General features: G+C 29.8%; 4 protein-coding genes across 8 annotated transcripts; 2 read left to right on the top strand and 2 right to left on the bottom strand.

Moving 5' to 3' along the window:
• Positions 1–1,161: 1,161 nt before the first annotated feature.
• On the bottom strand, positions 1,162–7,545 carry LOC145188971 (KICSTOR complex protein ITFG2-like). 4 transcript variants are annotated; one of them, XM_090086884.1, is made up of 7 exons: positions 7,410–7,545; positions 6,910–7,080; positions 6,330–6,496; positions 5,285–5,465; positions 3,290–3,576; positions 2,984–3,061; positions 1,162–1,854 (listed from the first exon to the last, which is right to left on the bottom strand). In XM_090086884.1, the coding sequence occupies exons 2-7, from the start codon at positions 7,055–7,057 to the stop codon at positions 1,210–1,212; spliced, it is 1,506 nt and encodes a 501-aa protein (XP_089943010.1). In that variant the 5' UTR covers positions 7,058–7,080; positions 7,410–7,545; the 3' UTR covers positions 1,162–1,209. The 4 variants fall into 4 exon arrangements, with proteins under 4 accessions (XP_089943010.1, XP_089943011.1, XP_089943012.1 ...); XM_090086885.1 differs by lacking the exon at positions 7,410–7,545 and having other exon boundaries at positions 6,910–7,096; XM_090086886.1 differs by lacking the exons at positions 2,984–3,061; positions 3,290–3,576; positions 5,285–5,465.
• LOC145188960 (2-aminomuconic semialdehyde dehydrogenase-like) lies at positions 7,212–19,900 on the bottom strand. 2 transcript variants are annotated; one of them, XM_090086893.1, is made up of 12 exons: positions 19,689–19,900; positions 19,267–19,467; positions 17,940–18,151; positions 15,807–15,973; positions 15,566–15,636; positions 15,283–15,387; positions 14,896–14,971; positions 14,070–14,165; positions 10,705–10,777; positions 9,160–9,200; positions 7,783–7,878; positions 7,212–7,577 (listed from the first exon to the last, which is right to left on the bottom strand). In XM_090086893.1, exons 1-12 carry the CDS (start codon positions 19,847–19,849, stop codon positions 7,431–7,433), a joined length of 1,446 nt encoding a protein of 481 aa, XP_089943019.1. In that variant the 5' UTR covers positions 19,850–19,900; the 3' UTR covers positions 7,212–7,430. The 2 variants fall into 2 exon arrangements, with proteins under 2 accessions (XP_089943019.1, XP_089943020.1); XM_090086894.1 differs by lacking the exons at positions 17,940–18,151; positions 19,267–19,467; positions 19,689–19,900 and adding an exon at positions 16,208–17,894.
• Positions 11,267–11,942, top strand: LOC145195225 (uncharacterized). The gene has a single exon (XM_080073031.2). The coding sequence runs from the start codon at positions 11,287–11,289 to the stop codon at positions 11,899–11,901; it is 615 nt and encodes a 204-aa protein (XP_079929157.2). The 5' UTR covers positions 11,267–11,286; the 3' UTR covers positions 11,902–11,942.
• Positions 12,039–13,486, top strand: LOC149888218 (uncharacterized). Its single transcript, XM_090086898.1, has one exon. It carries the CDS (start codon positions 12,096–12,098, stop codon positions 13,386–13,388), a length of 1,293 nt encoding a protein of 430 aa, XP_089943024.1. The 5' UTR covers positions 12,039–12,095; the 3' UTR covers positions 13,389–13,486.
• Positions 19,901–20,112: the final 212 nt, after the last annotated feature.

Raw genomic sequence — 20,112 nt, 5'->3', positions numbered from 1 at the left:
GGCCTCATCTTGAAGAATGCCTGAAACATTTAGGTGTTGCTCTTAAACCCTATTATATAGTGGAGGTCAATTATCTGGCCCAGCGTCTTGAAAAATCTGAACCTACTTCAACAACAAACAGAAAACTAGTGTGCTTTCCAGACTATCGCAGTGGTTGATATCCTCAAGAAGTTCAATCTCGTAGTTGAGTCTTTGCTTTGGCGATAGTACTATGAGGTTTTTGATTACTGTTTATTTGATAACTGGTACAAATCACAAATCTCAAATCAGCAGCAATCTTCGTTAGCTCAATACTTTTTAAAGCCGAACAATCTAATTCTTAAAAACTAAGGTTGGGGTAGCTAAAAACCAGCTGCACCCATAGTCATCACAATAATGCTGTTATTCCTCTTTTTCCACTTGTCATAGAGAACACAACAGGTTTACTGATTTGTGCATAGGAACATGCTCTTTATAAATTCCCAGAAATTCTTTTTTTGATTACGATGCATTTCCTCCAAAAATGTAAAAAACAACTTTTTTCACTGGGTTTCTGAGGTGAAATCATTTTTTTTGGGGGGGCCTTTTCTAAGGGGTCAGGTCTAATTTTTTCCAATATTAACAAGAATGTTCACGAAGATTACTTCCGATTAAAGAGTAAATTTGTGTGCGATTTATGTGATATTTTCTTTATAAATTTTGTCTTTCTTTTCTGTAATGCTTTATTTTAATTAGGGATTCATGACTGGATTAGGTAAAAATTTTAATAATAACATATAATATATTTCCATATTTTGCTGCTTTTAAACTGTGAATATCCTGTAAAACATAACTTAACAAAAAGATGTTCATTGTTTGACTGACATGTTTTTTTGAGTGTCTCATTTTGCCCTGCCTCAATAACTCAAAGTTTAGATTCACTTTTTGTCGTTCTAAAACGAGCATAACTTTAAACAATGATTAAATATTTGTTTATAAATTTGACTATAACTTTGACTATGAATCTAGTTTTTTAAATTTAGGCAAGAATTTCAAACTGTTCTTAAATGTGTTTTTGTAAGATGTTGCTCTTGAAAACGTTACATAGTAGCAATAACGAATATAAAACTGCATTAGGATAAAATGCTTCTTCGCAAACCAGAAGTATCGGATGCAGCCAGGTTAAAAAAAACAACAACAACATAAGATAAGGAAATTTTTTGATAATTTCAATAAAACTCGACTTAAACTTTAAGTCTTTTCCGACCATAAATTTTTTACTAAATTTTGAACTTTATTATGATCTATTTCTCCGTTAGGTAATCTGAGCTCGTCTAACAGATACTTTAGTTCAGGTTTTTGCTGAATCCTATTTATTAGGGCTTCATGGACGCATTTTACTTTCATCGTGTCAATATGCACATCATAGTATAAAAAAATGCGCCCACTAAATGTTACGTAACAAAAACACGGGGTCGATACATTAGAATCGGTAGCATAATTTCCAGCACAAAAAGCAGCAACGTTTTCGCTGAATTCGAAGCTAACAATATCTCGTAATTTATCAATGACGTAGGTAATTCCGTTTGCAGCACATAAAACGACCTCTTCATCTCCATTTCTGGTTACATCAACTTTAGACATGGCTAACCACTGGTGTTGCGATCTCGTTTTTGCTGTGTGTTTATTGCAGTGAACTGAGTTGTCAAGTATAGCAAAATAGCCATCTTCAGTGCACATAGCTAATACTCCACTTTTATTCCCTTGACGTTTTATACCTCCAATTATTTCTGTACCCGTATGATTAAGTTGAGATGATTTTGGTTTAATGGGATAAAACGTTGGAAAAGACTCTTGTTTTGCCGACGAACAGGTTTCGACATTACCTGGAGAATCCTGAAACGTAGTTGCAAATATTTTAACAAAAATAAACTTAGTTAAAAGTAAATAAAAAAAACTCCAAAAGATAAGCGTGACTTTATCATAAATATTTACTAACAAAAAAATAATAATAATAATAAAGTAATAAAAAATTACGACAACCCAAGATGCGTATCGAGAATAAACTGTATAACAAGTTATTAAAATAGCACCCACTCCACCCATAATTTTTTTTACGAGCTATAAATCTTTTTTATACATAATTTACTAGATTGTTGCAAAGCTTTTGGCAGACACTCTTTTCCAAATGGTTTCTTGCTCTGTTTCAAGTCATCTACGCAAAAACCCAACTCTTTGTCCATCCTACCCCAAATAAGTTCGTTTGGATTCAAATCCTATTATTGAGCGTGATAGGACATTAAAGTTGTTTTATTTTCTCAAACCCATACTCTGATTGTGCGAGATGTGTCAGCAGAAGCGCTGTCCTTCTAACTACGACCATTCGCTTCGATCAATCAGCACGACTACTGATGGGATCATGCAGTTCTTTAACTTTATGTAGTTGCGTTTGTTAGTTTGACATGAATAAATATTGCATAAATCTACACCATTAAAACTAAAACAGCCCTAAATACCAACGTTTGGTACTTCAATCCGATTGCAATACTTTTTAGGTTTTAGGGAATATTGCTTGTCCTGTTTATTACTTCGAAGGTAATTTCAAGACAAAATATTGCGCTTAGGTCAAGCAATTCTCTCCTTACACCAATTAATCTTCTGAGTTTGTTTCTGCTTTCCTAACAATTACATTTGCACCAATGTCTTTCTGAAATAAAATACTACTAGAGTTACTTGAAGAAATTCGTTTTTTAACGGGTTTTCTTCAACGTTTCTCGTAATTTAACAATAACTAACACTTGGAATGACTTTAGATGTAATCCTTCTTGTCTGCCAATAATTTGTTGCGTTTAATGCTTTTGATCCAATTTATTTTGACTCACATACTGTGAAGTCAAATCTCAAAATCTTATAAAAATCGTTAACATTAAGATTTTTAAACAATTTTTTTTTTTAAGAAAGAAAGAAAAAAAAAAAGGAATTTAAAATGCCTTTTTTCTTTTTTTTGAAACACTATGTTACGTACTGGTGAATCAGCAAACTCATTTTGTCCATTAAATGCGCCTAGAATACAGTAGCCGCCATTTGGTTGTGACGCAATCACCTATGAAGGACAATTATATCAAGTATAAAACAGACGCTGTGATCTATAATATCAAACTGGCGAAGACATCAGCAAGAAAAAAAAAAAACATGATAGCGAAGACGTAATCATTAAGTAAAGTCTGAGGTGCAATATTTAAATTAACTTCAAGATAAAGTACAATGAACTGCAAAATTTATTGGGAAGGTAGGCTTAAAATCAGCAAAAAAAATAAGTTGAATTACAAACCTGGTTTAACCCATCCATTCTGCAAACAGCAATAGAACCAACTTGAGCAAACAATGAAAACTCTTTCATGATAACGAAATGTCCAACTGAAGTTTGACGAGCTCGAGGAATTTGAGCAGGAAGAACAAAGCATTTCACCTCCTGATTCAATTGCTTAGCAGTTGGAATAGGTGATGGAATTGTGATTGCTTCTCTGGGCTCCTTGATAGAAATGCTGACTGACCGCGTTCTTTCTTCCTTATCACTAAATGAGTCTTTAAATGATGCACCTAAGGGCGTCGAGGGTTCTGATTGACGGAAAATAGATTTGCTAATGATTTGATTGCAAGAAAGATATTATAGTCTACGCATCGGCGTTTTGTTTTACCATGAATATCAAATAATAACGAAGAAAGTATAAACTTCTATATCAGTCATTAAAAACATCGAATTTAAAATATTTAGACATGTAAGGTTATAAGATGCAAGGAAAAAAAGTTACCATACCTCACATATCTTATATAAGTTTGCTTCAACCCTTTAAGATATTTTTTTAAGATAATTTATTTTGCGCAGAATTGATATTCGATTAAATCCGTTAAACTTATTTTTCAAAAATAACAACTTTTGTGTGAATATAAATTTGCCGCATCAAAAACATTCGCTTTTATTAAATGAGTTCTTTTTTTTAATAAACCTCAGAAACCTTTTACTGATCTCAGCATTGATGTAAAAGTTTAGAACTTGTTTTTTACTAACGGAAAAACCAAATGGCGATGTTTTTTAAAGCCCGATTTAGGATTTAAAAACTATTTACGCTGGATTAGAGTAAAAAATATACTTTTTGCGGTATTCATTTTTTTATGAAAAAAAAATGCTTTAGAGTAATTGACATGTTCTGACTCGCGAAACGTGTAAAAATGTCAATAAAATCATTTCAAACAAAAATTAAACATTTTATTTAACTATAATTAAATTTTGATGAACGAAATTTGCAATGACTGAAGATTATCGTGTTTTTTTTTATACTGTATGGATATTATCTATAAGATGACCAGAGACAGAAGAAAATTATGGTAAAAAAAAAAAAAAAGTACGTGGCGTTTGTATCCGTGCTTTTTTGTAGTTATCTGTTTTTTTTTACCGCGATTTTCTTCTCTCCCCAAAAAAAATACAAGTAAATAAATTATGGAAATTTTATGAGTGACGAAATTTAGGATATGTATGAAAAAGAGGACGAAGAAAGGAAAATAATGAAAAGGAAAAAGAAGAAAAGAAAAAGATTCGTGAAGAACGAAAAATAATACAAGAGCAGAGATGGAAAAAGCGAAAACAAAATTCATCTGAGCCTCTTGCTTAAAAGAAGCGTGGAAGACCAGCTAATATTAAATAAAATGTATTTTGTAAAATATTCAATAATATGTATTTTAAGTTTTTAGTAAGTCTTTGAATATTTTGAGAAACTAGATTAAATTTTTTTTCCATTCTTACAAGCTAAAATGCAATAAAAGCTATTTAATCTTGATGTTTCTTAAATTTATTGTCATTTTTCTCATAAAAATTTTACAATAACCATTTTTTAAAATACCCCCAAAAAATTTTTTTATCGCAAAGGAGATTTCGTACCGCCAAAAACAGATTTGTTAGATAGCTTCGTTTTTTAGTAAGACCGGTGCAAGTAAAATGGAGTAGTAGCTTTTATAACAGTTTCTTTACCGCGCATTTTAGTGCATGATTCATTTGAAAAGAGTATGACTCAAAAGATATACTTTCTCAAAGTTTTTAAAAGCAGAAATACCGCAAAAAACAAATCTTTTACCCTAAATCCATTTCACTTGAAATAACTTTTTTTTTAGAAAACGCAGGCGTGCTTAAGTTATTGTTGATCTCGAATCTGTGTTTGAGTCTCTGTCACTTTGCTTACTATGATTGCCAGTAGTTTCTTAACAGCAAAATTTCTTCACTGTTCAGAAAGAACTGGCGAAAACTTTAGAAAAAAGAGTAAAATAAGCTCACCATTTTCAATACTCCATTTATATATACGCACAAATCGATCTGTTGTACCAACAATCAACTCGGCAACCCCATCGTCATCTATATCTTCAACAATAGCAACTTTTGCGTTACTTGCGACTTTTCCTTCACTAAGTAATCGTAAGTCAGTGGATAACTCGAACGAATCTTTTGGTAAGGGATACTAAATTATATACATTTTAAGCATTTAGTTTCTTCCCTATGTTATTGAATTTATAAACTTCTAATTTGATTGAAACTTGTCAGTGACTATGAATTGGCATTGATTTCCTAAATTATGTTAAACGAAGTAACAAAATGGCAGATGAAAGGTACGGAAGGATGGCTTCAGTATCAGCAACAGAGAAATAGAAAGTAGATTATCAATTTGCGAGAATTGGGTCAGAAATACTTTAAAGATATTTAAAACAACAAGTGGTATTCAACGTCTTTCCGGCATTTGGAAGGTTAACAAAAACCTTTGAGCGTGAGAACAGTCTATTATTTACTTACATTAGCCTAATGTAAATTACCAGTCTAATATTTCTTCAAGAGACAATCCAAGAACATCGAGAACTTAAGTCTTGAAAGAAAACCGTGAAAAACGTGCTTCTTTGAATACAACAAGAAATATTTTAATTTGGAATAATTTAACTAAGAAAAAAACTGGTGAAAATTATGCAACCGTTAGAAAACGGATGATGACGGCTACAAGTTTATGTATTAAGGTGCTGTAAGGAGAGTATTGCTTGGTCTATGAAAAGGTGAAAGCAAGAAATTTTCACTGATGAAAGTAGATTTGAAGTATTAAACCAAAATTCTAGTTAAAAGAGTTAAAATTTTAAAAATAGTGGAAATTTTCAATTTTATCAAACAATTTATCCAAAAAAAATACTAAATTTAAAAATGAACTTTTTTAGTAAATATTTTAATCTTTATGAAGGTCCAAAACATTCTTAACATCAAACTTAGGCACAAAATATTTTTATCCTATAAAATTTTATCCTATTTTATCTTGCGGATTACAAAGGAATAATTATGTATAAACCTCTTTTCCTGTCTTATTTTGTGCAGTAGGTGCATCAAACATGTGACATCTGCCTTCTCTATCTAAGGTTAATAGCACAACCTCATCTGAGTCTCGCAAGTGACCACCACACAAAACCATAACTGAACCAAGACCTGTTGCTTTCCATACTTGTGTTGGTTGAACACCTTGAAATTCATATTTCATAAAATTATAATTTTGCAGCCACTATGTATGAGCAAATGATATCACGGTTTTAAACTAGATTGCAAACCACTAATTGGTCCACATACAATGGCTAATGACAAGATATTAGAAGAGGGAATAGAGCACTTATGAGTTTAATTAGTTAACTTACTGCTAAAGTTATTTGGTATGATTTTTTATCTAATGGGTTTGTTTTTTTACATAACAGTAATTTGTCATTAATTCATCGCATCAATTGATTGTAAATGACAAGTTCAACATGTTATATTTTTTTAAAAAAAGATAAAGATGACGCAAAATACATCCTTGACATAAAAAAACTCAGTAAAACAATTGAGTAAAAAGAAAGCATAATTAAATTTTATTTATGTTTTTTGAAAGTCTCTTTGAATACCTTTGTAGACATGCAAATCACCATTTGTATTACAAACACACAGCTCATTATGCCCATCATTGTCAACATCCACCAAGGCTACAGCATTTTGAAAAACTGTTCCTTTAAAATCAACCTCAACTTTACGTACAAGTGAAATGGACCTCATTTTTAAAGCATCTGATATTTGCACTACAATTACATTATTTATATATATATATCATTGAATAAGTTTCAAAGAACAAAAAGCATGCAAAGAATATAGACTTTATAACTTACGCAAAATTTTAAGGTAAAAAGTACCATATAAAAAATCTCTTAAATTTTTAAAATAATATTTCTTCTATGAAGAGACATCATCTTTCACATAACAATAAGTGAATAAGATAAAGATAATCTGGCTAATAAGACAAGATAAGTTGTTTTTAAGAAAATATATAAATCCATATAAATCATGTACAAAAATATATCTTACAAGAAATTTGTTAGTCAAAAGAATTTAATTTGATGAAAAATCATACAATCAAGTCAAGTCTACTCAGCTAAAACTGCAAGCAGATAGTTTTCTTCTCAGTAAAGAAATCAAACGAGTAATCTTGACCTTCCCTTCCTAAGCCAGACATTTTCATGCCACCAAACGGCATCCGTAAATCCCGAACCATCCAACAATTGCACCAAACTGTTCCTACCTTAAACATGAAAAAGAAAAAAACAAAAGTTATAATCAATACTTGTGAAAAAAAAAAGTACAGATAAAAGATACACCAGTGTTTATAGGCCAACTTTCACAAGAGGAAGAAATAGAAGCGATAACTCTTTGTTTGAGTGAGACTTTCACAAGAGGAAGAAATAAGAGTAATAACTCTTTTGTTTGAGCTAGAAAAAACAACTTACGTCAAGTTTCCCAGAAACCCTTTGTAAAGTTGATGCATTTTTACTCCAAATACATGCTGATAAACCATATGGTACATTATTGGCTCGCTTCACTACCTTTTAGAAAAGTAACCAACTCCACTTAAAATTAGACTTAAATACTCCTAGTTTTCTTGTCATTTAAAAAAAAGCATAACAAAGCTTATCAACACGTTGTGGCACACAGAATATAATGGTCAAGAATATCAGCTTTAGTTATTTAGGAATAAAACAAAAATTGAAATCTAATTCATGTTGTATGAAATAATTCTCAGAATTATCATTTTAATGGAAAAGGAGTTTTAATTTGAAAAATCCTAAAAAAGAAGATTCTTGATACAAAAGAATGAAACAACGATTTTTAAAAGAAAATTTGATGATATTTTACTAGCACTAATTGCTTACATATCTACACAGCTCAAGGTTAACAAACACTAAATTTCAAATGTATTTAGTGACATACATAGGTCAGCAACTAAATTTACCTTTAAACGACTCTACATACAGATTTCCAGCTTTATTGGTTTACCTTTTTGTTTTTTTGTTTTTTTTTTCATTATAAATTAAAATGCATTTATATGTTCAAGATAATAGTATTTGCTTATCCAAGACAACAACTTATTTTATCTTATGATAAAAAAAATTACTTTTTTACTTTTTTATGATAAAAACATCTTTTATTTGAAGAACCTTAATATTTATAAGTCCAATATAAATATTAAGGTTCTTCAAATAAATAAAAAAAAAAAAAAAAAATTGAAACAAAGTTGTTCTGTGTCCTTTAAAGAAAATGTTTTATCAGAATATGTAATCTTTTCAGATTTAAGAAAGTTCAGATGATTTCTATGGGAGCAAGGATATTTAATTTCTGTGCAACCTTTTGATAAAGCACCAATAAACAATAAAATGGTTTTAACAGCAAACTACATCTTAGATGTAATTATTCTTCTTGCTTTTTATTGAAACCAATTACTAAATAAAACTTAATGTTGAAGTAAAAACTATGGAGTGACTTACATGTTCAAAAAAAATTTCCTCAGAAATGTTAAATCTTTTTAAGTAGATAATTCGCATCACTAATTCTTTTAGTTTTTTTATTATGATTTAATTTGCTTTCAGCAAATAGGTGAGACAAACATTTTAGGAGGCATTTCGTGCATTTACATTGCAAACTAAGAATGATCTGATTAGTTTGTGCCCTATTAGTTGCAAAAATAAAATTTTAAATTCACTTGCAGTTGCACATTCAATAAATAACATTATTGTACAGTGATAATATTTTTAATTTTATTATATTGAGTCAATAAATAACATTAAAAATATTATCAGTGCAAAATCTTAAAAATAAATCTCATTTACCTCATCTTCAGTTGAAAATGATGAAATGCAAACAACAGGACCTATTTTTAAAAACAAACATTAAAGTGCAATCAATTCATAAATAATGGATGATATCTACAATTTCAAATGAACATTAAAACTTACAAAATTAAAGAGCAAGTTAGAATCTGAAATGCAAATAATCTGCATATAATATTTTACGCAAAAAAAACCTAAAATTTACATTTTAATTAAAATATATATATATATATATATATATATATATATATATATATATATATATATATATATATATATATATATATATATATATATATATATATATATATATATATATATATATATATATATATGAAAAGTGTACCCATGTATAGAGCTTTAGAATAAATAGAAATAGTGTAGTATAGATGATTTACTATCCTTAGCAAAAGCTCTGGAGTGAGATGACATTTTGAACTTTTGCTTAGTTTGCCTCGCAAAAAAGAAGTGGGGATGAAAAGTAATTTGTTGAAAAGCAGTTTTGAAAACTTTCAGATCCTTTCTGTTTGACTTTTCTTCAAGAGTCAAACAAAAGGGAATTTTGTCAAGGTGGTCTAAAGTTTGTTTTTAATTTTTGACATTAACTACATGATGATATACAATAAGGATTACAAACTTTAGACCACCAGTAAAAACAAACTTGATCTCTTGATGAAACTTTTGCAAAATTAAACCAAGTATACTCTAATTATGCTCATCTTGATTTCAGCAATTTGCCAAGTGAAGCTTCTTAAAAATTATAGAGGAAACACACAAATGCACAAACACAAAATACTTTATTACTTTTAACAGCCTTTTTTACTTTTTTACAAGTCTTTGTTTGAATGATTGAAAATGTTTCTAACAGTTTCCCTGCTTCCATAAACTTTTCTTGAAAATAACATAAAGACTCCACTGCATTTTTGTATTAACATTTTTTCAAAGAAAAATTTTTTTCATTTCCTTATTTGAGAGATTTGTTGATTGCTGAATGCTTAGTATTTTAGAAATAGAATTTTTTTGAAGATGTTTCTAAAAACTTGAAGCAATTAGAACTGGCAGTTTTTGCCTTGTAACTTTATTCAATCTATTCCTCTTTTTATCATTCTTTTTGGTGAGACAAACATTGATCGTTTTACAGTTCTTGCAGTTTTAAAAAAAATGTACTAGCATAACTCAAAACTTTGTTGCTTTTTAGAAAGTAGTGAAAGGTTAATTGGATCATAAGCTGTTTTGATAGAAATTTCTTTAATAAAGATTCTTCATGTTCAGCAGATAATTTTGGATTATCAAAATTAATTTCTGCTTTAGAGAAAGAAATTTTTTGTGATACATTTAGAAACTATGTTAGGAACACCCAAAAGCCTATCTTTAGACAACTTTTTTGTAGTACTTTAATTTTTACAAACGATTAATATTTAACAAAAACTGAAATCAAATTATAATTCCTAAACATTTCTACACTCCTATTAAGGCATTTATTGCATATATTATGATTGTTTTCAAGAGAATTTAAGTGAAATTAATTACAAAAATTTATCTCACCAAATATTTCTTCTTGCATGCACCTTGACATATCTGGTAAGTTTATTAAAACTGTTGGTTGGACATAATATCCCTAAATATCAATTTAAAAGTAACATTAACTTTCTTTCTCATGTTTCATCTATCTCAACCACTCTGGTTTTAGCATACCTATTTACTTTACAGACAGTTTTCAAATAATAATTGCAATGTATTGACTTTCAATTACCCAGAATGAAAACCCACCTTCCACTGTGTCACGAAATGACTATTAATTCGAACCTCTTGTCCCGAGAAAACCCTTTGGAGGTTTGAGAGTACACATGTGTAGAATTACACTAGAGTTGGTTTTGAAATCTTTCATCATTGTCCGAGAAAGAAAAATCAGTTTAAAGTTTCTAATTTTATGCTTATTTAATAAGGTCAATAAACTAAGAGTTTTTTTTTCTTTCTCAAAAAAACTGTCTATTTTGGTTATTTGTTTTACAAATAGTACATACAAAATATTTTAGCAAAAAAATAATTAACTAAAAAATTCCGGGAAAAACCTGCAAACAGTTTAGAAACCGTTTTAAAAAAACAAGGTGTGCATCATTTTTCAAAATGCCTAACCAAGCAAAAACTCATGAAGACAACAGGAAAACTGTCTGTTTTCTCTGTATGAACAAAGCTAACAGGCAGCTGACTGATTTTATGATTAAACGCAGTCAAGAAATTTTGGGCCAAAGAATCAACTTTGAAGACCAAAGAGTACCAATTGGAATCTGTGAAAACTGTCGAGTAAGTCTCAGAAGAAAAGGTGAAGGGAGAGATGTCCAACTTCCTTCCTTGCCAGACTATCAAAACATAAAGATCCGTCCTGCAACAAGAGAATCAGCATGTGATTGCTTGATTTGTAGTGTGGGAAAAGCAAAATTCAGAAGCCCTCAGATAAGTGGAGCAACAAACACTGCCAGTCAGCTTATAGAACAGCCATTTGTTGAGAAAAGATGTTCAGCATGCTTTTCATTGATAGGAAGAGGCATCCCTCATGTCTGTACTAAAGCAATGTTACGACAGAACTTACTCGAAGTTGCAGAAAAGGACAAAAAAGCAGCAGAAAGAGTGGCTGTTTCTGTAATTGCCAACAAAGTTCCTTCCCCCCATGGCACTGTCCATCTCAATCATGGAGTAGGAAGACCCTTTCCAGTAACTCCAGGTAAAAACTGTACTTTTTAAACAAAAAAAACTTTTGTCAAAGGGCATAGCAATAAAATATACACTATGAATTTCAGAAATGATACAATGGTAACTTTCTGTGATTTTTTGCAGGTCCATCACGACAAAGAGAATTATTTCCTTCATCTAAACCCACCTTGACTGCACAACATCTAGTACAAGTTCAAAACCAGATTGGTCTTTCAAATAGAGGAATGAATATGCTTGCTTCAACTCTAAACAAAGTAGTTCCACAGTGTGTTGTGGAGAAAAATTTCAGAGAAAAGTTTGAATCTCTTGGAAAGCAACTTTCTGACCTCTTTGTCACCTCAGAAATTACTGATACATCCAAAAGTACTAGCCAAGAGTCTAAATATTTATTGGTGTACTGCAATGAAATGGAGTCATTAAGAAACACTGTTGCTGAAGTCAGAGGCCCTCAGTCAGACCAGCTTATTAAGGTGGGGATAGATAGTGGAGGCGGGTTCGTGAAAGTTTCTTTTGGTATTATGAGCTTAGAAACACCAGATACTTCTCCTCCATCAAAGAAACCTCTCTTTAAAAATTTCAAAGACTCAGGAGTGAAGCGTCAACTTTTGGTGGCCATTGCAGAAAATGTCTCTGAAAACTATGACAATGTCAAACAAATCCTGGATAAACTGTGTTTAGAGAGAATGTCTTTTGTGTTGTCATGCGACATGAAGCTTGCTAACATAATTTGTGGCTTGCAATCTCACTCTAGTGCACACCCTTGCACCTGGTGTGACATTGAGTCAAAGAATCTTCATCACAGTGGTGAGCTTCGAACATTTGGCTCCATTCGTTCTGATTTTGAAGGCTTCCAAGCAGCCGGTGCCCAAACAAAAAAGGCAAGGGACTTTCAAAATGTTGTTCACCAGCCAATAATAAGACTTTCTGATGATACTCTTGTCCTAGATTTTATTCCTCCTATGGAACTTCACCTTCTTATTGGTGTTGTGAACCACCTCTTTAAGAACCTCTGTCAGGTTTGGCAAAATGCAGATGAGTGGCCAAAGATGATCAACATTCAACAACAACCTTTTCATGGAGGACAATTTGCTGGCAATAAGTGTAGAAAGCTTTTGAGAAATGTTGACTCACTTCAACAACTTGCAGAGAAGCATGCTTGCTTTTTGGCATTTCCATTTATTGAAACCCTCAGAAAATTTGATGCTGTTGTTCATGCCTGCTTTGGGAATACACTCCAACAGAACTACTGTGAGCTTATTGAAGAGTTTAAAGCTTCCTATCTCAACCTTCCAAACACAAGTGTTACCCCCAAAGCACATGCTGTTTTCTTCCATGTGACACAGTTTATTGATTGCCACAACCACTCTCTGGGCATCTTTTCTAAACAAGCCACAGAGTCACTTCACCACAACTTCAGTCTTCATTGGCAACATTTCAAGAGGCCAGCCATCCATCGGGATTATCCCAGGAATCTTCGAAACTGTTTGATTGAGTATAACAGTAAACATTTATTTTGATTTCTATTTGTGGAAGAGACATTTACAGTTATTAATTACATATGCTATGTAAGAGTTTAATAAAGGCTTGCTTCTTAATCAATTGAGTAGAATAATTTTGTATAAGTATCTAGAATGATTAATGTTTTTCACAGCTTGAATTTCAAAGCTGAAAGTAGAAAACTGTTTGTCTTTCAAGAATAGTTTGTATGTATTTTTTTTGGTTTTGCTTTGTTTAGAGTTGCAAACATATTATATGTTGAAGAAATTTATATGTTATAATAGAGAACAAGATTTTTTTAAAGAAATTATTTTTTTGTAAAATTTTTATTCTGAGCAATAAAATTAAAAACTTTAAACTGATTTTTCTTTCTCGGACGATGATGAAAGATTTCAAAACCAACTCTAGTGTTATTCTACACATGTGTACTCTCAAACCTCCAAAGGGTTTTCTTGGGACAAGAGGTTCGAATTAAAAGTCATTTCGTGACACTGTGCTTCCCTTCCTCCAAAATCAATCAACAAGAAGAACCAAAGGGACAGTTTTTTTGAAGTACAGCACTTTACAAATTAAGAAATCATTCTGCATTTTTAGTATCTTACAAGTTTATTGGTTGTTGCTGTCCAGTCTGTCGCTGTCTTGTACTTATACAAGTTTGTATATGAAATTATAAAATGACAAAAAAAAAAAAAAGAAACTACATGTTTAATTTCTTCTGGCAAATCCAATTTATCAACTGTTTCTCCACATAAGATTGTTCCACCATCTTCTATAGCATATCTAATGTAAGACTTTACCTAAAATGGTTTAATATATCAGGAAAAATATGATCATTGATTTTAAAGGTTAAAAACTTTAACATTTGGATTAAAAACATCATTTTAGTATCTTAACATTACACTTTTTTCTTTTAATTGTTTTGCAGTTTATAAATATTCAACTATAAATTTATAAACTTTATAAAAACTTGCAATTCAATGATAAGCTTTTTAAATTTTTTTCTTTTATGAAACAAGCTTATAAAAAATTTACATCAAAATAAATAATATTCTACAATAAATATTATTAATCTTTAGGAATACAATTTATGTTTTACTCTTAAAATTATTAAAACTATTTTCCTGTGATTGGTTTATAGAGCAGCAGGTGGAATGTAAACAAGAAAGCACAATTCTTGAAACTTTCTTAAAAGTTACAATTCTTGAACTTTTTTACAATAATGCAAAATCCCTGATTTCAGTTTTTTTCACAAAAGAACTTATCACTCCAGTAAAAAAAAATAAATAAAATAAAAGAACCATTTAAAGCAGAATTACAGAGAAATAGTTTGTATTACAATTAAACCAAAATAATCTGCATTAATTAATTTGTAATCACCAGAAAGAAATATTATATATTATGGTGAATAATTCTTATGGAAAATAACTAGCTATTTATATCCATAAATTCCATGAAATAAGAAATTACAGACATACACAGCTAGTTTATCATATTTCAAATTTAATTATGCATTTATAAGAGACATACTTTTTCTAGATGTTCCTTACTCACTAAAGCACCAATTTTTGTTAATGCATCATTTGGATTTCCAACTTTAAGCTCCCTATTTTGAATCAGCAAATCAGCAATAAATAAGGATAAACAAAACTTAAATGAAAGTGAAAAGTGTTATTCAATAAACACTAAAGTGACATTCAAACAACCTGTTTTACAATAATTTTCATTCATTTTTTGGATTCATATTCTATACAAATGAGAAATAATTTTAAAAAAAAGATATATTCAAAAAAAAAAAGCCAAAACTTTTCTTTTATACCAAAACAACTTTTAGGTTTTATGACAATTTACTTATTACATATTTACTAACTTTTACAGATATATTTATTAAATTATTGTTACTTTTTAAGAAATCACCTTATCAAAGAAACATAACGCTCACAAAACACTTTGTAAATATCTTCATGAATAAACAACCGACTGGTGCACAAGCAAACTTCACCTTGGTTTGTAAAAGCTGACCTTCATAAGTAATGATAATTAAGTACAGCAAAAGAAAATATGAAAGTCTCTACTTTACAAAAGGTGCATAGTTAAATAGCAGAACACTAATAGAAGACTAGAAAAATAAAGCTAAAAAGTTAAATTGGAATGCTAATATCAAAGACAATATGAAAAACATGTAAGAAAATAATTCTACCTCACACATGTTAATAAACATTTATCTAAATCAGCATCAGCAAATACTACTGCAGCATTTTTTCCACCCAGCTTTTGTATGGAGAAAAGCATAATTAAAAAAAAAAAAATTAAATAATGCTTGCACTAAAATGTAAAGCCTAAACAAATCTGTCATACAGTAAACAAGACTTAAAAGTTCTGCATTAACAATACCACCTTATATTTCTGTAAATGATTTGCACTCTTAAGGTTCTACAAACCTCCAAGGAAACTTTTCTCATGAGAGAGGCACTTTTTTCCATGATGTATTTTCCTGTTATAGTAGAGCCAGTAAATGATAGAGTTTTTATTTCAGGATGGTTAAGAACTGCATCTCCTGTGATTTTACCAGAGCCGAATACAACATTTACAACCCCAGGAGGTAATCCTAAACAAATTAATTAGCTTACAACTCCTTTAGTAAATGGGAAAATACATTAGACAAACCAACATATTAAAGTAGCTAGAGGGCATGGCAGCAGTTTACTGACCTTTTTTTTTTACAAGAAAAAAATGCCAAAACAAATTACATCAGAGTAATATTTATAAAAGAAAAGATCAATATAAAATGCCTTGTATTTTGTGTTTGTGCATAGGACATCATTAGAGCTTTTATGAGTACCTTACTCTCCACAATTCTTCAAATTGAATAATAAAGCATATTCAAGTCTGGGATCAAAGAAGGCTAAAGGATTCGGGCCAAATGTAACAGCCATAATGCCTTTTAAAAACTGTTGGGTCTTTTTCACCCCATGGTTAGGAGCTTCACCTTGTTAGAACACATAACTTCCATCAGAGAATGATCCATTACACCACCTATTTTTTCAAAAAACTGATGTAAACCTCTGTTTCACTTTTCTTTTATCTTTAATATGAATTAATTCGGTCAATTGTCTATTAAAATATCAAAATATTCAAATGTCTGAAATTATCAATGTGGTATCTCTGCTTTATTGCTGCTTATTTAATTATTATTATTGACTTCGTAAACTAATTGTGAGTTTTAAATATTTTTATTGTTTCAAGCTTAAATACCACATCTCTTATTTAATTAATGCACAAGTAAATCATTTTAAAGTTAAACACCACTACAGTCTTCAAGTGACTTCTTTAAAGTAAAGACATTTAGTTGAGTTGCTGTCTGAAAACCATTACTTTGACATCAAACTAAAAAAAAAAAAATGGCTCCTTACTCACAGTGAGTGGCTAGTAGAAGTTCAAATAAATGATTCAAAAAAAGAGTTTATATTTGGCAAAGCAGCACAAAAATGCCACCAGAGTGTGTGGTACCTATAGTGAAACATGGTGCAGGCTCTTTCATGGTTTAAGGCTGTTTCTCAAACTCTGAAGTTTGAGATTTAGTTAAAAGTGATGGTGTAATAAATAGAAGTCTTGATAATGCATTTCCATCTAGTTTGTGATCAAATGTGCTCAAAATTTCTTTTCCAGCATGACTGGAATTTGAGATTTAGTTAAAATTGATGGTGTAATAAATAGAAGTCTTGAGCAAAAAGCATTTCCATCTAGTTTGTGATCAAATTGTGATAGATTTATTTTCCAGCATGACTATGATCCCAAACATAGCTATAAACTGTGCAGAGGGGATTTAAAACAAAAACCAAATGAAAATATTTTTAAGAACATGATTTGGCCTCCACAAAACCATGATCTCAATTTTTTTTTTAATGAAAAATATGTTTAGAAATATCAATATTTAAATCTTGTAATACCCATTTTTATTTTGTGTTATTACATTAGTCAATTTTCTTTTAATACATTTATGTTCATATCTTATTATTTATTCATTAGCTGTCATTTATTACTTTTTTCATAAGGGTCCTAAACTTTTGGCAGGCATTTGAAACAACAGCAACTAGCATCATTATGGACTGAGGATACTTTGTATGGTACACACTAATCTTCTCATGTGTCTTTGGAGTCTTTTTTGTACAGTCTTTTCATCAACTTCAAACATTTTGGCTATGGACATGGTAGGATTCATGTAAACAAACTTCTTTAGTTATTTTGTAAACTTTTGCTAATTTTTTGATTGACAGCAGTTACAAACTGTACTCTAAGCACTCCTGATATTCTGATCACTTCTCCAGTAGATAAACACTTAAGGAACAATTTTTGTGTCTATATTTAAACTATTTAAAGGAAACTTATCTGTTCACTTTGTTGTAAAAACTATAATATTAGGTATCAACAAAATACAAAACACAAAAGCATTTGAAGTCAAACAATCTTTCTAAAAATTAGTCCGCAAGTTACTGCCATACTCTGTAAATACTGTCAGATCAATTAATGCTTCACTTATTCTTAGTTTTATTTTATATAAAAAATATTTTAACCAGCTTCGCACAAAACTTTACACAACATCCATGCAGTGACAGATGTCATTTCACTTGGCTTTGCAACCACACAACAACCAGATGCAATAGCAGGAGCTAATTTAAAAGAAAGCAAATACAAGGGTAGATTCCAAGGTGTTATCAAACCCACAACTCCACATGGTACACAAACAGTGTAGTTTAGAACATCAAACTCAGACTGTTCTGTTGATCTGAAAAGAAAATGCATTTTAAATTTATGCATTTTAAATGCATTTTAAAACTCTCTGATATATATATATATATATATATATATATATATATATATATATATATATATATATATATATATATATATATATATATATATATATATATATATATATATATATATATATATATATATATATATATATATATATATATATATATCAGAGAGTTTAGATCAAAAGTCTTGTTCTTTTATCCTTTTAAAATAAAATGGATAAACATTTTCTTAGAAAATTGAAGCAAACTTGTTCTCTATTTTGGTTTAAAACCAAGCTGACTGTAAATTCATTTGATAAAATTTGTTTCACATTTAATGTTGCCTTTGTTTGTTGAATAACAAGCATCAAAAGTAAAATTAGTTCAAATTTTTATCCTAAGTACAATAAAATAATTTATAGTGCTTAAGGAATTGCAGTTTTTAAATCTTTTGAAATAACACACTTAGATCATAACAATAATGAAAGTGTCAAAATAGCTTCACAATTAAAAAAAGTTTGAAACTTTACTAATATGAAATATTTTTCGTACTTCTGAGTTATTACTAATAAGAAGTTAAAATTTAGTTTTTCTTTATTTGTGCAGATATAGCTTCTTGGGTAAAAATCGAAGATGAGACCAAATATTTGAAATAGCTTTTGTATCATTTCAGAAAAATGACATGGATTCCAGATATTTTGATGACCTCCTCTCTATTAGATTGATATCTATAGAGCTGGTGTTAAATCATACTGTTTGTAAAAATGCAAAACATGAGAGGTAAATCTTGAGCCAGAACACAAAGATTTCTTCTAATAGTTCTTAAAAAATGACTTTTAAAAATTGCAAGGTAGTTTAAGCAGAAAATGCTGGTTAACCTGTCCTAAATGGCCATAATTCTTAATCATTTTGAATCCTTTTAGAAATATATTCTTTTATGAAAAATACAAATTTTCCTTTCTCCAGTCAGAGCCTGATTCTTTCAAGATTTCAGCATTGTTGATGAACTCAATTTGCAACGTGTCATAGTTTAAAACTGATAATAGTATTACGAAATATAACAGTAAAGTATAAAAGAAAACTTTTGCATGTTAAAACTTACTGATTTAAAGTGTGAAGAATGGCTGTTCCAAAAAAACGAAAATTGTGCACAACACGAGGAATGTCAACTTGTTTAGCAAGCCAAACTGGTTTGCCTTGATCCTTTGACTCTGCAACTGCAAATTCATCTATTCTACTTTCAATAATATCAGCCACTTTAAGAATTATCTTAGATCTTGCTTCTGAGCTAAGAGCTTTCCATCTATATTATTCAATCAGGAAACATGAATAAGATGAACTAAGATTATTTAGAAAAATAACTATGATCATTTTAAGCAACTGTATGAAAAAATTAAATTACTTTAATTAAACTAAGTTACAAAATGAATTGAAAAAATTAATTCATAAAAAAAAAAACAGAAAAAAAAAGATATTTTTTATGGTGCAAAATCTCAACTAGTTTAAAACTTTGGAAAAGTATACCCAGGAAATGCAGCCTTAGCAGCACAAACTGCCAAATCTACTTCTTCTTTGTTGCTATCTGGAACTTGTGCATAGATTTTGCCATTTGATGGATCAAAGCTGTCAATCAAACTTTTTCCATCAATAAATTTTCCATTTATAAAGTTTTGTATGACTAACATGCTTAGAAAGTCTGAAATACAGTCACTTTTAAAATACAATCAATGTAATTAAAAGTGTACAAAAAAATGACATAAAAATTAAAAAAAACTACATCCTAATGTTAAAAAATTCAATTACAATCATGAGAATTTATTGATAAAAGCTGCATGTTGCATCCATAAATCAGATTTCCATGCAACTCTTAAAAATTTCATAATCATTTCAATTTCATTTCACATTACAAGCCTTGTTGAAGAATAAAATTAATCAAATTGATGGTTTG

The sequence above is a fragment of the Hydra viridissima genome, unplaced genomic scaffold, assembly GCF_058129835.1.
Source record: "Hydra viridissima isolate aposymbiotic clone 2 unplaced genomic scaffold, HvirCarnegie_v1 scaffold_5, whole genome shotgun sequence".
Taxonomy (NCBI): Eukaryota; Metazoa; Cnidaria; class Hydrozoa; order Anthoathecata; family Hydridae; genus Hydra; species Hydra viridissima.
Note: the sequence above shows the minus strand (reverse complement) of the source record. Positions and strands in the feature narration are given on the sequence as shown.